Source organism: Melozone crissalis, unplaced genomic scaffold, assembly GCF_028551555.1.
Source record: "Melozone crissalis strain CALT ecotype California unplaced genomic scaffold, PUWL_Pcris_2 ptg000013l_1, whole genome shotgun sequence".
Classification (NCBI taxonomy): domain Eukaryota; kingdom Metazoa; phylum Chordata; class Aves; order Passeriformes; family Passerellidae; genus Melozone; species Melozone crissalis.
In genome coordinates, this window is record NW_026535791.1 from 14,319,243 (window position 1) to 14,336,134 (window position 16,892).

General features: G+C 40.5%; 1 protein-coding gene across 2 annotated transcripts in view; it reads right to left on the reverse strand.

The window, feature by feature from the left end:
* Positions 1-856: 856 nt before the first annotated feature.
* The window catches only part of SLC25A30 (solute carrier family 25 member 30), a 31,703-nt gene continuing 15,667 nt past the window's right edge, over positions 857-16,892 (reverse strand). Inside the window, exons 1-11 of one of the 2 annotated variants that reach the window (XM_054271383.1) lie at positions 11,289-11,355; positions 10,611-10,700; positions 8,566-8,644; positions 6,885-7,032; positions 6,158-6,252; positions 5,805-5,890; positions 4,510-4,605; positions 3,489-3,613; positions 2,839-2,977; positions 1,908-1,988; positions 857-1,112 (exon numbers count right to left, since the gene is read on the reverse strand). In XM_054271383.1, coding sequence (XP_054127358.1) covers positions 1,071-1,112; positions 1,908-1,988; positions 2,839-2,977; positions 3,489-3,613; positions 4,510-4,605; positions 5,805-5,890; positions 6,158-6,252; positions 6,885-7,032; positions 8,566-8,644; positions 10,611-10,631 — 912 coding nt within the window. In that variant the 5' untranslated portion in view covers positions 10,632-10,700; positions 11,289-11,355 and the 3' untranslated portion in view covers positions 857-1,070. Of the gene's footprint in view, positions 1,113-1,907; positions 1,989-2,838; positions 2,978-3,488; positions 3,614-4,509; positions 4,606-5,804; positions 5,891-6,157; positions 6,253-6,884; positions 7,033-8,565; positions 8,645-10,610; positions 10,701-11,288; positions 11,356-16,892 lie in introns of those variants that run through there. The other variant, XM_054271384.1, reaches the window with a different exon arrangement.

The window sequence follows — 16,892 nt, forward strand, 5'->3', positions numbered from 1 at the left end:
ATCAAGTGTTTCCTTGCATGTAACAGCAACTTGAGCATCTTAAGTATGTGAAAGTGTTCACTAGTTCTGGACTTGGGGTCTTTTTAAAGGAGGAAAGCAGTCTTTATAGGAGATTTACTTTTGGAGAGGTTGGCTCTTGTCACATAGACACCCCATGAGAGAGCCTGACTGCGCAGTGTGAAACAGCCAGTAACCAATAATTCTTCTCAAGGATGGAAGAGGCATGGAAAGTTTCTCTGCAAGATAAGCAGATGGGCATGAACTTGTTTGAACTTCATTCCTACTAGCAATTTCCATATGAATATGTTTAAGAAGCACTTATGCTGAAATCAAGAATTATACATGGAAGAAAAAAATCTTTCTTCAAGCTATGCAAAACTCTCAACTGTAGCAACCACACTTGCTAATGAAGCTGGATTATTCCCAGAAAATTATGCAGACATCTCAGGACTTAGAACACAGGAAAGCTTCAAAACCAAAAACAGATTTTATACTGCAGTAGTTATTTTGCCAACCTGAAAGCCAGCAAAGATGTCTTTTCACACTTCCAGTTAACTGGAAACTTTGAGCTATTACAATAAATCAAATTGTATACATTTCTGAAAGCAGGAAAAGCCCAACTCCTCAGTTCTGCTTATCTTCCCTTACAGAAATACTTTTCCTTTACAGAAATATTTTTCTTTTCCTTCCTTTATGGAAATCTATGGAAATAAAAAAAAAAACCTTTTCTTTAACTTGTATAAAACACTGTGCTTTGAGACTCAGATGCACAAAGTTGCATTGCAGATCTTTACATTCAAGAGCATTGAAACAGTTGACAGAAGGTATTCCACCATGTTTGGTTCAGTCTGAAAAACAGTGCACATCATCCTCTGACTCACGTGCACAAACCATGGTTACAGGAGCCAGTTCGCCTTGAAATCACTTCCAGGTTCTTCTCATTCAGTCTTGCAGTGACCTCTTCCTTTGACCAGCAGCTCAGACAATAAAGAGCAGACACTCAAGACAACTTGCACGTTGCTCTAAACTCAGACAGTACATTAACAGAATTCTGTACTCAGTTCAGCATGTCAGGCATCTAATTTCTTCAGCTGTTCATATGTCAGAAAGAACTGGCACAGCTGATTAAGGAAAACTCTTTCTTGTTCATGCAGTGAAAACTGGTCCCTTCACTACTCAAGGTTAGCTGCTTCTGTGTGCAACTGTGTTCCACTCCTTCCACTACAGGAGCACTCCTTGTTCCTTCCTTTGCCATGCTGCAGGTTGGCCACATTTTTACACAATACTAGGGAGAACAATGAAACTTGCTTAAAGGCTGGTGATACAAAATACTTTCCCATCCATCTTCCTCAGGATCTTAAACCCAGGACTAAGGAGGCAGTCCAGCAAAAGCTGCCATAAAAATACTGCAAAAGCCCTTAAGACTCTTAAATCACTTAGCTTTGATGGGCTAAGAAGGTTTGTTTATTGTAAAAAAATTTCTACCAACCCACTTCCCAGGGCTCTGATCAGCTGGCTCCTGAAACAAAGCTAAAACTATGAGACTAAGATAAACAAAAAGACTGCATCAGTAACTGCTAACAGTTTCCCCAGTTCTGGAAATAGCCCCCACTCCTCATTCACCTGGGTAACTTTGATTAAAAGTAGGCTCATAACAAAGAAAATGAAATTGGAAGAACAGAATATTATTTTGCAAGATCATATTTTAGTCCTGACTCTGTGTGAATCAAATTCAATCTAACTGGAAGCAGACTTAAAAAAAACCTGTCAACTGCACAATTTTCCATTCATAAAAAAAGGACTATCTGTGCTGATATGACACTTCCCACACTGAGTAATTCTGTAAAAAACAATACTTGCTGTTGTATGGCTAACTTAGTAGTTTTGCACACCTCTGGAAAGGATACAATGATATTCCAAGGACCAAGTCTTAACCAGTTTGGCCAAAAACCTTTATACAGAGCAAAAAAGCCTTCATTCTTCCATGTCTAGGGAAAAAAAACAAAAACATAAGAACACACTTATGTAATTCTTTTTTAGTGAAAAACCCAGACAGCATGTCAGCTAACAAGACTGTACCAGACAAGGAGGTGGCTTAGTCCTGGTAACCTTAATTTATATTTATTGTCTGACAGGATAAAGAAATACATTTCATTAGATCTAAACTTGCAGTTGACATTTGACAGCCTCTTGAAATTTGCTGCATGTAAACCTATAGCTAACATTTGGCAGTCCCTTGAAATATTTCAGTTTGCTTTCTGGACCTCAGATTTCCCTGGACAATGTGACTTGGACTGTTCAGTCAACAGCTGGACAGCAACAGCTTACTATCCATTCTTCTCCATGTACAAGGCCATCATGGTCCCACCTCATACCAAGTCAGAGACTTCAGAAACCAAATCAAAGTAATCAAAACCAGAGGCTGACCTTGCCTTTGGCTGTACTAAGCTTTCCATTATGCAGTAAGCAACATAGAAAACTGTTAGTCTGTCTCAGAACATCCTGTGCTTCAAGGACTGACCTATGAAATGCTAATTTCCTGTCAGCCTGACATAGGATAAAGTTGAGCAAGACAGGGCTGCTGAGAGCCTTCCTCTCCTCATCCAAGCACCCAAAGAAAGTAAGGGTCTGCAGCAGACACTAACTTCTTCCTGCCTTTCTCTCAAGACAGTAGATACTTTTCACACTTGAGTGCATTACTGACAGCATAGTCCTTTTAAATATTATGGCAAAAACATGTCTAAGTTACTAGGGAAAACAGAACAATTTTGAGCTCCACAGCAAAACCATTGCTTGGTGGCAGCAGTTTCTATTTATGATGATACATGAACTGCTTACCTGTAACAAGCAATCCAAAGTGCCCTTGTAGGCTGAGTGTCCCCCATGGTTTTGGCTTTTTTGATTCATCATACGTGTTCTTACAACATCAACAGGATTGGATGCAAGGGCTCCAGCTAACCCACAAAGAAAACTGGAACTAGTAAAAGAAGGGTTTAATGGAACCTGATCTACCACACAGATGTACAAGAACTTCCCCTTCCCAGGAAACACACAGTAATAATGACTGTTTAATGCTTTTACTAAAAAAATTAACTCAGCTAATGGATGTGAAAAGTTACTTTTCACTTACTATAAAAACATAATTTTGAAAATTTGCTATATAGCCCTTATATACATTATGCTTGGAAAGATGTTCACACCCCAGGGAATAATATTTGACTGTAAATTTCTTCCAGCCTCAATTTGCACAGTTGAATGATTCAGACCACCCACAAAACAAATTTCCATGTTTCAAAAGAAAGCTAAATTCAATTGCTGTATAAAATTAGCTTCCATGCTACCATCTGAGATGCTATTACACTAAAAATTATAAACACATCAGAAATATATGTATACATCTAGACAGATGATAAAAAATAAAAATACTCCTCTCCCCTGCAGCAAGAACTATCTAATACTGAGCTATACAACCAGGTACACAGACTTACAGGAAGTGAGTATATACTGTATCTCCCATATGTCCAGACAGAATTATGTGCTTCTTGGTAAGGTCATATACTGGCAGCTCTACTCCAACAACAATAGCAGCTCTCTGTGCTGTCAATGATACTCCCTGGCAAAAGAAAGGATATAGTTGAAGTTTAAAGTCAACCTTTGTGCACTGTTAGAAAAGCCAAGCTCTTACAATACAAAGCAAAACACCACAAATATGTTAAGAACATTGCAAATTCAAATAAGGCTAATTAGTACAAGTCTTAGATGTATGTGCTCCAAAACCACAAATTTGAAATAACATACATCACTTTTCCACACAGAATGGAAACTTCAGATCCTTTACGTTATTTACTATCTCTGCTTAACATCTGAATTCTACCTCTGCTCAACATATCTATTCTTGCATCAACAGTCAGCTAAAACCTCCAAACCAGTGTTCCTTTGCTGCTAGCTGAAAAACTGGTAAAGTAAGGAGGATGAACAGAAAACTGGAGATTAAGAAACTCTGTGAGAAAAGCACACTAATGGAAAAACATTCCTATTCTCCTGCTGCTCAAAACAATTGTCTATTTTGGCTCTTCAGTTATTATACAGTCATTGACTATAATTGGCCCAAGAGACAACCTGTAAAACTGAATATGAGAGTTCCTGAGCTAGAAGGGATGCTCAGCAGCTCCTTCACTTCCAAATGTTCCTTAGCTTATGTTTTAAAACAGACAGAGCATACAGATTGAGAGGTGTCAGGCAAAGGGTCGTTGAACTGTTCCTCGAGCCAGTCACCCTAATTGAGCCCTGCATTTGTCCTCCCTCTCCTAAGTGGCAGCTAATCCTCACATACAAGGCTGGCTGTAACCCTTCATCAAAAAGCACTGAGACACCAGCAGTGAAGCAGCCATGACAAATGACAGACATTACATCCTCCATATTTCAGCTGAGAACACTGTAGGAATACATGACATTCAATTGAACAAGGAAGTGTAGGTAAAGTGTAAGATACAGTTCAAAAAAACTTGCCTTCCATAATCCTTTAGTGCCTTCATTTTGGTAGATTTGTATGAAGTTGCCCATCATTCCTCCTTGAATTGTTCTACCTTGAGCTTGCATTCTGATCTGAGATTCATTAGAACATACAATTAAAAATAAATACAACCAAAAAAATAATAAAACTACATTCAGTTATCAAGATACAACTGCAAGTAGTAAAGTCAATTTCTCTAAGTATAAAAGCAAGAGCTGGCATTATCACAGCTATATAAGTGCAATCTTTTGCCTTAACTATCCCAATGCAGCTGCTAATTTTGAAGAAGTATGTGGTAGAATTCTTAGCTGCATTAAGTCACTTCTATTTCTGTATGGGTACACTGCTCCATTTAGATAAGACTGGCAGATGGGTTCTGCAGGATGTCCTTTGCAGTGTTCTCACAGAACATGTTGAAATGAAAGGTTAAACAGATTAATATTTCAGTCACTGAGAACCATGGTCTTCAACCCTGCAGATTTATAAGATCATCCTTAGGGACCTGTCAAGGTAACTTACATATACAGGTTGTCAACAAGTGACTTGGTAGGTGGATATAATTTTAGGAAGTAACTAATTGAAGCCACACTTGAAATACAAGCTTATGTTTGAAATGCCACTACATAACCACACTAGCACTATGAAAGACAAAGCTTTTTAGTAGCTTCAGGAAAACATAGAGAATTTTCTTGACTTCAGTAGGAGCAGCTTTGTAAGTCACAAGCTCCAGTTTTATAGGATAAACCCATCAACCCTTTCAAGTTACTGACTATGATTAAGCTAACAGATTCTTAAAGAGGTGGTTGTTTCACTAATTCACTTTAAATGACTGATGCTAGAATGCCATTTCCCTGGAACACAGGTTTGCAAAGCCTCTCTAGTGTTAAGGAATCATACAGTACAAGCAGCATTCCCTGGACCTCTTGCCTCTGAACTAATCTTCACCTATTTTGAGCTCTAGCAACATCCAAGTACAACAGTGTTACCAAGAAGTACAGATGAAATACAGAGTGTGGCTTCCAAACAAACACCACAGCATCAAAGTTATTCTCCCCCCACACTCAAAAATATGTGAGTCTAACTACCTCCCCAGCCTTCACCTTCCTCACACATACTTCCAAATTATTAGTATGGATCAGACGGAGGTTTCAAGAATTTAGGATGCTACTGATTCTTTAGAAGTTAAGAGATGAGAATAAGTAGGGTTACAAAACAAATCCTATATTCATCAGGAGACTGTTTTTGCTTCAGGAGAGAACAAAAACTAAGAAGACAAGCTCTACATAATTACCTTTAAGACATCTGTGGGGTTGGCAATAGATGACGAGATTACTCCCGAAAGAACGCCACACAGAACATTCATCATGAGGGTTTCATCTGTTTCACAAACAAAGATTTTAGCTGCAGATTTACAAAACTTAGGATGCATTAGGACAGGATGATGCCTCCCCTCATTTAACCAGAGAGTGCCACTTACAGAAGCCATGAAACCTGCTCTGATGAGTTACCCTTGCTGACTAACTTTGTTGTAGCTGGTGTAAGGAATGTCTTCTTGGTAGACTTGTTCAAATGCTACAGTAAGATAGCAACTGGAATTGGCTTCAAGCAAATCAGTCCTGAATTAAATAGAAAATGACCCCTCACCTTCTGGATGCTCAACAAACATTCTTTTTAAGCTCTGGTAAGTGCCTATTTTTATAGTTCCATATGAAGCTTGTCGTAGCATTGCAGGTGCAATCCTGTAAAAACAAGCAGAAAAAATGTTTATGCTCAAGATCTCAAAAACTCATCAGAAAATTCTTCCTAGTGCAGAGATATCTAGCAAAGAAAGGTTTGTTCATTTAAATCAACAATTTAAACTCATTATAAACAAAACAAGCTTTGGAGCTTTTTAGGTTTTGGTTTTTATTTTTTTTTAATAGAGCCTGCAAGAACATGAATGAATTGTGAAGTAATTTTTACTATTAGACCATGCTTCAACTTGTAATCTATAAAATAGCTGGCAGTCATGTCTGAAATGTAGTTCCCCCACCATCCTGCATGTTTTGAAGAAAAGCATGCTTGTTTATAGGCAAAGGTAAATCCAATTTTAATTCTGAGAGATGGAATAACTATAGCAGCCCTGTAGAAAATAACCTTGTGCTTAGGTATTTTGTTTCATGTAAGTTTTTCTGTTTGAGGGTTTTTTTTAAAACATGAGATGCTATGGCAATGTGCAGCACTGAAGGTATCAAAGCTGGGTCTTCCAACTTCCAGATTAAGGCTAGCCAAACGCCTTGCAATCCTGAAGCCCAAAAACTCACATACAATGAGCTTATACTTTTATGAATAGACTGTTAATAAGCCATTGCTGCAACTCAGTTACTCTTACCCAGAGTATAAGGCTTTCAACCCTTCTTCTCTGCATATTCTGACCAGTGCATGCATCATCCCACGGTAGCGGATCTCTTTGTATTTGGCATCATTAACTTGACCTTGAACCTGGAGACGCGTTTTGGTCAGATCAATGGGGAAAGTACCTTAAAGGAAAATCAGTGAGAAAATTAACAAAGTATCACCTAACCAAAGACAACAGAGAATATCATACAAGAAACAGCAACATTTATTATATATCATAATATATAAAAGTACTCCCATGGGAAAGAAGCTTTTCTTACCAAGACTTTCTTTTAAAAAAGTGATTCACATTCTATCACCTTGTTTCTGCTAAAGGCCTGACAGAGGCCCTGCCTACCTCCTGTGTTCACATTCACTAAATTTTCAGGCAAACAGCATTGCCTTGTTGTAAGCAGCCACGCTGAACAGGACTTTGCAATCCCAATCAAGCACTGAGTTTGCACACATATTCTACCAACCCCTTTGAAGAGGACATCACTGAAGGCAAATAAATTCTGTAGGACACAGATTCTGGCCTAGTATCTGAAACAGCAATAGCAGCAGTACTATTCCTGTTACTGCTTTCCTGTTGCCTACTGCTATGTTATGTTCAATTAATTTTCTCCATGCTCCCCTTATGAAAGGGTTCCGAAACTGTATCCATCCAGGAATACCTAACCTAAGAGTGGAAGGAGGAGTCAGGATTAACTACACCTGTTTAAATGAGGCTTACCAGACAAGCAAAGCTTTCATGAATTGTATGTCTCCCTTAAGCGTTTGGCATTATTGGCCATATTCAGTCAAGTCAAATAATGACATGTCTCAAACTCAAGTTTATACAAATTTCCTAAGTAGAAACCCTTCCTATCCCTGCAATCATTCAAAGTTGGATTGGACAACACTTTGAGCAACGTGATCTAATTGAAGATGAAAGCAGGGAGGTTGGACCAGATGACCTTCCAACCCAAACTACTCTATGAAAACAAAAAAAATAGTAGTTTTAAGTGTAATTTTATACTGCCTCTACTTTACTAGACGGACCTTTCATGCAAGCCCACCACATGCCCAACCATGTCCTGCTACAATGAAAACCCAGATTTCCTATATTTTCATATACATGCTTTCATATACACGTTTTCAAATACAACTCTACAAAAATGTTAATATTTAAGGTTTGCCTTTAGAAGCCTAAAACATCAGATGCACTGTCTCACTACAGCAATTATTCTGTGTTGCTCACTATTGAATTTAAGTGTTCAAATCTAAGCAATCACTTACATTCAAGAAAAGATTATTTAAACTGCAAAATAGATACTCAGTAAAGCTAAGAGAAAAATCTGCAAGTTAAGAGCATAACTAATCTACTGCAGCAAAGCAGAAGCTGTATCTACTTATGACCACTGTCTAGGAATAGATCAAACAAACACCAAATAATAAAATACAGAGACAAAATATGTATAGAAAACAAGACTCACCAGGAATGAGAGTTTACAGACACAAGTGTTCTGACATTGCAATAGAGATAAGAGAAACTCTTCAGTCAGTATTAAGTAAGAAACTCTATGCTGCAGACCACCATACACCACTGTGTCACTGGCAGCATGGAACCCTACTTGTTTTAGATGGAGACTATCCAAGTAAAGAAAATCATGTCAACAATTAAAGCAAACTCTTACCACATTCTGCAGTGATTGATGCTAAACCTCCGTAGATAAAGGGCTTCCAGTTCAGTGCTGGCATTATTGGTTCCTCTTTCTGTGAAAGAGGAAGATTTAACACTATTGTAAGTACATACCACAAATATTCATGCTAACACTTATTTAAAACTTTGTGCCTGGTCCATTTAAAATGGGCCTTCCAAACACGAGTAAAGACTAAAAAAAAGTAAGAGTAAAAAAAACCACATTTAATACACTTGACAATCAGAAGAAAGACAGGAATACCACAGAAAAGCATCTGGGGCAAATCAGTGCCTGCTGTGTGTTTGGGCCACCACTCTCCTCACCATGAAAGGTTAAAGCAGGTCATCTCCCAGGCATTATGTTTAGGAGCACTGCAGTGAATAGCCTCCAAGGATTTTTACTAAGCTGAACTAGTCTGACTACATCCTGCAGTCATTACAGAACTTCCTTTTTCCCAGTTACTAACATTATTTAGCATGAGCTAAGCTGGTACAGAAAATAAGGGTGCATACACCATTTTGCTTCCATTCAGACCTATTTCTGCAACCAGTGTTCACAATATTAATTCTTGCAAATTTACATGAAAATTGTGTCAATTATTGAATTTGACAAAGTAACCACAATTCGTAATTAACTATAGCATATGCTTTGCAAGATGCTGAAGTAATCCAATTGTATTAGAAAAGAGATAAGAACTTCAAAACCAAACTAGTTCAGCCAACACCAGATTGCTCTTCTCAAAAACAAGCATTTCTCTCAACATCTTGTTTTTCCCCTTCCTCACAATATAAATAGTTTTCATTCCCCATTTTCTATTATATCCCCCTAAACATTGCATTCTACAGTTATTTTTGGCAATTAATCTTATGGGAAAATTGTACTTGAAAATACTTCCCTTGGCACTTACACTCCCTGTTATTCTTCCCTGCTTTATCACCTGTAGCGCCTAACTGGAAAATATCACAAATACACCCATTACTTAGCCCTGCCTTTTGTACAGCTGAACCTTCTTTAGTCACTTCCTCTAGAGATGCCAACAACCCAGCACATAAGTGAATTTTCAGAGTTGCAGACACTCAGGAGGCCTGAAGACTTTCTGCAGCTCTAGTTTTCCCTTTATCATATTTACTTCATGATGAGTTACCTGGGTCTTCTGACACACGAGGAAAACAGCTAAAATCACAAAATTTCACATACTCAACACCTACATGCACAGAAATCCTTATTCTTTAGACTGCTGCAAAGAACATAATTAAAAAAAAAAAAAAAAGGAGAAGGCAACTAAGGTCACCCCACTATACTGCCAAAAGAGCGCAGTACAGAGGTCTGGACACACAGGCTTAGACCATGCCAGCTTTTCAATACAAAGGAGGCAGAGCCACATGGATATGACACTGTATCAGAGGGAGGCCAGTTCCAGCTCCAATTCCTCATAATCCTGTTTTGCCGTGATTAATGGCAGATCATTTAATTAACAGAGACAAAGCCAAACTCAGTTTGCCCACTGTCTGCTACACACCTGACCTTTACTCCCGAGAAACTCAGCAAAACTGACAGTTAAGCCCCTCAAACATACTAAAACAAGATTTCATCCATCACCAATACCACAACACATATAAAATAAAAATATAGATCCTTTTCCTGTTCATTTCATATTTCACTCTGCCTAGGCAATGGAGGATACTCATTTTTTATATGTAATTCTGAGCATGGTCAAATAAAGTTTTCAATTTGCACACAGATTTACAAACATTAGTTGAAGCCTTAATATATAAATACGATACTCTAATGAAAAATTTTATAGCACACTCTTCCTTTGACAGATCCCAAGGTAAAGGTCAAGGTTTGTAAATCTGAAAGGCTTTCAAGTCTCATCTCCTACCAGTATGCTAAACTAATCATATGAATCTTTCCATTTCTAACCTCCAGGCCCCTTCTTTAAGATTTCCATACTTTAGGAAGAAGTATGAAGAAGAAGAAAGAGATAAAGCAAAGAGGTAAATTTTTTTTCTCAGAAAAAAAAAATCAAAAAGACACACCATCCAGTAATTTCGCCCCATGATCTCAGGTGTCTCATTTCCCGCTTATATTCCAAATTCTTGGTTTGCTTCTTAGTCAGAACTTCTTCCCTATATCAATAAAAATAGTAAGTGTCTCCTCAGAACAATTCTGTATCAGCTGAGTGAGTGGCAAACTACTGAAAAAGAGAATCCAGCCATCATTATAGAAAAAATTAAGGTCTCCACTTTTACTAGAAAGATACTGCCTTTACAAAATACACGTTGCCATACCCTGAACATCAACAATGACAGAGGGGATATTCTACCCTAAAGAGGATTGGGCTAAATTAATACAGAGATTCATCCACACACTTTCTGCAGTGGTCAGAAGGGAATCCTCTTTCTTTTAACCACAGCATGACTGGACTAAACCCAAAAGCCCGAGTTCCATGAAAGAACGAATCACTTAAATAACTCGGCATTTCCCCGACGGGGAGCAGAATTGAAAAGTCCCACATACTATTACATGGTGGCCGAAAACATCGCTAGCGTATCAAGCACGCAGTACACTCGAGCTTATAGTAATTTTAACTATTTAAAGCGGATCCGGGTCTAGGGTGGCAACAGCTATACTACACGAGAAAAATAGTCTCCCACCCTCCGAGACCTGAGAGCAGCAGCCGCCACCTCCCCACTCACCACCGAGCCCTGCCATACCGGCCCCGCCGCTCCCAAATCCCGGCGCTGCTCCCCGCGGCCGCGGCGGCTTTTGGGGAACGCGGGGCCCCGCCCCAGGGCGGGCTGGCCCGAGGGGCCGAGCCAGGAGCGGGGTGTGGAAGGGGTGGGTGCGAAGCCGCAGTTGGTTTGAAGGGGGCGCCGAGCCGCTGTAGTTATCCGGGGAAAAGATTAACCACGCTGACCTTGCAGTCAGAGGGCTCCCCTCGCCGCTAGCCTTGGAGGGCTGCTGGAGTGGTGGGACAGCCGGCATTTTCCATTAGCATTCCTGCCCCAGGAGAATGGAGCGGCTGTGTCGGGTGTTTTAGCGCTCCCCGGTTAACGAGCAGGTCTCTCGGCCCTTAGAGTTTCTCCTCACCATTATTTATAAGGACACTGATTTTGCCCCTCGGTTTACGATCCTATGGGCACCAGCCACACTGCAGCAGTACCGGGGCTGAGCTTTCCTGAGGCAGCACAGGAACCTTTATCTACCTGCTGTGTGGAGGAACAGAAAGGAGCAGGATGGGCTTAAATAGCCACTTTGCTCTTTAAAATACCCTCTTCAATATTTTTGGCAGAACGGTTACACAGGTGATTCAGCAGTCGTAGTAGTATTACACAGTTCTGTGCCATTGTAACTATGTTTCTTTGCATTACCAGGGCAGAAATTATGGATTCACTATGTAGGCTTTACATGGCTTTGTTCACACACATCCAGTGCCTGTCCCGAAGGAAAGCGGCTACCCAAAAGGGCAGGTCTCAGCCGCTGTAAGGGTGGCAGTGACCCGTGCATGCAGACTGGACGAGAACCAGAAGTAGTCTGGTCCAGAGTCCAGGGCTTCCTGTGAAATAGTTTGGAATCAGGTCTTTTGCTGCCCCTAAAGGCAGAGTGTTGTGGTCACTCGGCGCTTTCTGTTTCTGACTGAAGCGCTGCCAGGGGTGCTTGTAGGGACGTACCCGCACTGTGCAGCCCTGCTGCCGCTGTCAGTCCGCTGCCTTGCAGGCTGATGGCATGCCTTACCCCGGAAAGGGCAACACATCCTGTGGGAATGCTCCCCGCGCCCATCTCAGGGCAAGGCTGGAGGCTGAGAACCTTTATTTAAGCTTACTGGCTGATGGAGAAAGAGGGTGACACCCGCTCAGCCTCATTAAGAAGCTGGATGTGGCTTTGCATGCAATCCTCGATAAAGCATAAGGAATCCAAAATTTGGGTTCTGGTATGCCACAAGTGCTTCATACAATGAAAATAGTTCTCTAAAGCAATCCCAGTCTATTACAGACTTCCCACAAATGTTCCATTTCAGTTGTTAAGGGATGGGTGGCCTACAAAGCTCCTGCTCTAATCACAATGTTGCAATGTTGTCTTTGCAGGTGGGCCTCATAGAACTTAGCTACAAAGTCCCACCTCAGAACTGGTATTCACATTCTAACCCCCTCCTGAAATTCCAATACCAGGCTAGTTCTTTACAGGTTTCACATCTACAGCAAGTATGATCTTACTTCAGATAAACTTTGAATGGCTCTTTTCTTTCTTTTTGCACAGAGATCATCTGGACTGATTCTAACATTGAGTGATTTTGCGCTTTGGTGCAGCTGCTTTGGATTTCTAACTTCTCAAATTTCTGCCTCCTTTTAAGAAGGACTTTAGTTCCACTCTGATCTTGAGTTGGGCAGTTCCTTTTGCAGGCAGATGGGTTTTATTACCTCTGATGAAAATCAGCTCCTGTTCACATGTTATATCTTGCACCCAATCACATTTCTTAGTTTCTTAACAACCTAGCTGCTAGTTCCCAATTGTGTACTTCTGAATAAAGAATAATTCCAGTTAACTTTTGTTACTACTGGTGACTTTTGCATGGGTCCTCTGAATAAAGTCTTCTGTTGTATTCTCAACCCAATTCATACTACGTATGAAGTGGTACGTAATGCTTTCGTCAACAGAGAGCAGACTACTTTTGGCAAGCTGCCTTGAACATGGCATCTGCATCATACCAGCACTGACTTAGGTGCTCAGCATCTTTCCACATGTGCTACTGATTACACAGTCTTACAACAGCTTTATCCAAGAGCCAGTTCTTTCCCAAGGGGCTGTGCAGGGCCACAGTTTAATTAATTAATTCCCAGACCCCCAAACGTACTGTTCCTAAATTTCTTCATGCATTTTTTGTCTCTTTTTTTTAAGCAAAAGAAGACAACCCTCAAACCATTTTTTCTGGGGACCTCTGCTTTGTGCATTCATTCCTGTTTTGCTACTTCCGCTGCGGCTTAAAATGGAAAATATTTCATTTCTGGTCTCTGCAGTGGTGAAGACAGGTCTGCCAAGTCTCCTACTGCTTAATGAATGGTTAGTGGAGAGACACAGCTGGCTACAGGTATTGTTCAAACTGCCCTGTCATTTTGTTGGCAGCTGTAACCACGGGAGAGGAACCTTTTTCCCTTGGAAACTTTCACAATTATTAGCTACATAACTGATTTGCATTTTTCATGTTCCATTGGCTGAGTGATGAAAGCAAGCCTAGGACATGGGAGTCAAAAGCTCCCTGCCCTGGCACAGCCTCCTCACCTTCAATTGTTTGTACTTTCTCTCTGAAGGGTATTTCACCTGACCCTCAATCACACAGCAGATGACTTTGTTGGGAAAGTAGACACTCAGTGTGCTATTGGCACATGTAAAACTGTAAGACATAATAAATTGTACTTCCATTGTGTTTGCCAGGGGCAAAACCTCAGCCTGGAGCGCCACATCCAGTTATGTGTGGTGCATTTCAGGAGAGCTGTACAGAAGAACTAGGAAAATAAGGCAAGGAATACAAAACACTATCTGCAATGAAAAACTGAAAGAAACAGTCTTAAAAATAGATTAATATAACATAATCTTCAAGACTGAAGTTATCCATAAAGAGAAATTTAATTCTCTGTTCTCCACCACTTATATTAGACATACAACAGACTTTTTAATGGTGTGGACAGTACTAGATGAGAATGACTGAGGAGTTTGCAGTACCTTCATCATCACCAACTTTTAAAAACTGTTAAGCAGCTGGTTTTGAGACATAATTACAATCTGGATTACCCGGACCAAGTATTGGGATGGACTCTCAAAGACCTCTCCAGCCCTTTTTGTCTGTAATTATTCAATGAAATTTCCTCCTCCAGCTGCTAGCATATGGTATATACAATGACAAGACAACTAAAGTTTCTAACTTAGTAACATAATCTACTGTGCAGAGACCAGGGCGAAAGGAAAGAGAAATCAAGAGTAACAGTAAATGTAATTTTATAGTCTTTTTTTAAACAAATATTTTTTTATAATCTGATTTGGACTCCAGCATTGGCAGGAGCCAAAGGTCTTTACTGTGTGATTGTTTTGTGGATATAAAAGGGCCATGTTATTTGTTTTTAATGGGTAAAAGGTGAAGGAACAGAGGGCAGTTCCAGGCTCTGAGTGGATGGGAGTCACACAGTATAAGGTCCCAGCAAAGCAGTTCTAGTAAATGTAAACCAAACAAAATTTTCTGAAAGTGTTGCAATCTTGTAGCAGGTCCTGGGAAATTGATTTGTCTTCTTTTCTGGGATCCCAAACAGAGATAATAACTCCTATGTACATGACAGCATTGAGGTTGACGTTGTTTGAATGAGCAAATGAAAAGCTGCTAAAGTTGCTCAGATAGGAAGGCACCATAGGAGGCTTTTCACTACTACAAAATACCTTCCAACCTCAAAGGGTGATCCTCCAGGTCCTTGCTAAATAAAGATCAGTCACAGTTGCTTCACAGAGGCTTTTGTCCAACATTGCACTGCACTAAACAAGTAGCAAGTAGAAGGAACAATGCCAATTTAAATGCTGGTAGATGCAACACAAAGAAGAGCAAATATTTTTCTATGTCCTACTAAAAATCAGACAGAATATGGTGTAAGATACAGCCTAACCTTTCCCACAAGGGAGATGATTCAATGTTGAATGAATGACAGAGAGGCTGACAGGACACCAAATAACATCTCACACATGGTATGTTTTCTGCCACTTCCAGTACACCCCTTGCTGGCAGTACTCGATATCCAGGGGGAGCATATATTTGTGGAACTGCCTGCTGGGAGAGATACATATTTGCACTATCCTGTGAAAGCAGAGCTGCAGTTGAAGTAGTCCTACAGTAAAAGAAACATGACTCAAACCAGACAATGGTCAGGGAGATGTACTGGCAGGTGACCCCAAGCCATGTTCTTCGCAACGCAGGATTTAGGTTGATCAGAATCCAGAACTGCCTACATAGCAAAATTTCAAGCTTTCAGTGCTATTACTACGTAAAGGAACCTCACTATTCTCTTTCCAGATTCTCAAGTTTTGATGGTTTTCCTCTAGTGTTTACAGAATGCTTTGCATTAAATCATTACCCAAATAATACAGCTTTTCTTCTGGTTACTCCAGTCTGGCTTTGGGTAACCTAACTTTTGCTATCAGCATCCTAATACTACATCCTTCCTTTTAAATTTAAAAATGTACTTTATAAAATTTTGTCAAATTAAGCATTTAAGTAACCTTTTTTTTTTTTTTTATAAAAAGTTCTGAAAGAGCAGGATGCTTTCTGAAGAAGTATTCTCCTGCTTTGCAGCCCTGCTGATCCACAGGATGACAACATCAGAACTAACACAGTGTTTGGCTGACATGAGCTGATTGCTGTTAACCTTCAGCAAGACAGGTTATTCTGCACAGCAGGGAAAAACAGCTGCAGGATTTTGTCCTTGTGGTAGTTGTCTGTCACAACAACCACATCCTGAACAAGCCACTCAGGACCTTTAATGTGCAGTAGGGTTCCTTGCTGATGCAGCAAAGCAGCAGTCATGGGTAGGAACTCACATCTCCACTGCTCCTAGTAACAAAGGCTGGCAGAGTGGGAGAACAATTGCCTTCCAGAGGCTGAAGCAGCACAGGTGACAGTGATAGACATCTTGGGTTTCCATGAAACATGGCATCTGACATGCTCATGTCCCTCCATTTCCCAGAGTTATTCTTCCCTACACTTGGTTCAGTGGATGTCAGCTTCTGGACATGCTCACGCCTTAGAAGGCAGCACCAGGGAACAGAGAAATGTGCCTCACAGCTGTAAAAAGGGTCTTTGTTCTGCAACAAGGCAGCACTGATGTAGTAGCTCACTGCCAAAAAGGCAGATGCTCCCTTACCTTCCCATATTCCCCTCCCATTCCCAGGCACAGTTCCGGCCCTTTGCTGGGGCTGCTGATTGCTCTCATCTGACTTATGAGTGGGTTCAACTCACTAATTACAGAATGCACCCATCAAACCCCAGGCTTCTGCCAGCTGGTGCAGCTGAACTGGCTTCACACTGGCAGCAGCAGCAGTGTAACAGAAGAAGCAGCACTGCATGACTTGAAGTGGGTTCATCCTGTTGGAAGCATTGAAATATTAGACTGTCTCAACATCTCACAGGACTTAGCCACGAGTATCTGGCAGAGCAAATACTCCTGAGGGGTTGCAGTATGCATCCTGCCTTTATCACCCCATCCTAACACCTCTGGCCTCCTGTCTGGCTTGCAGTAAGAACAGGAGGTGGCATTAATGCCCAGACTTCACACAGTGTGCTAACA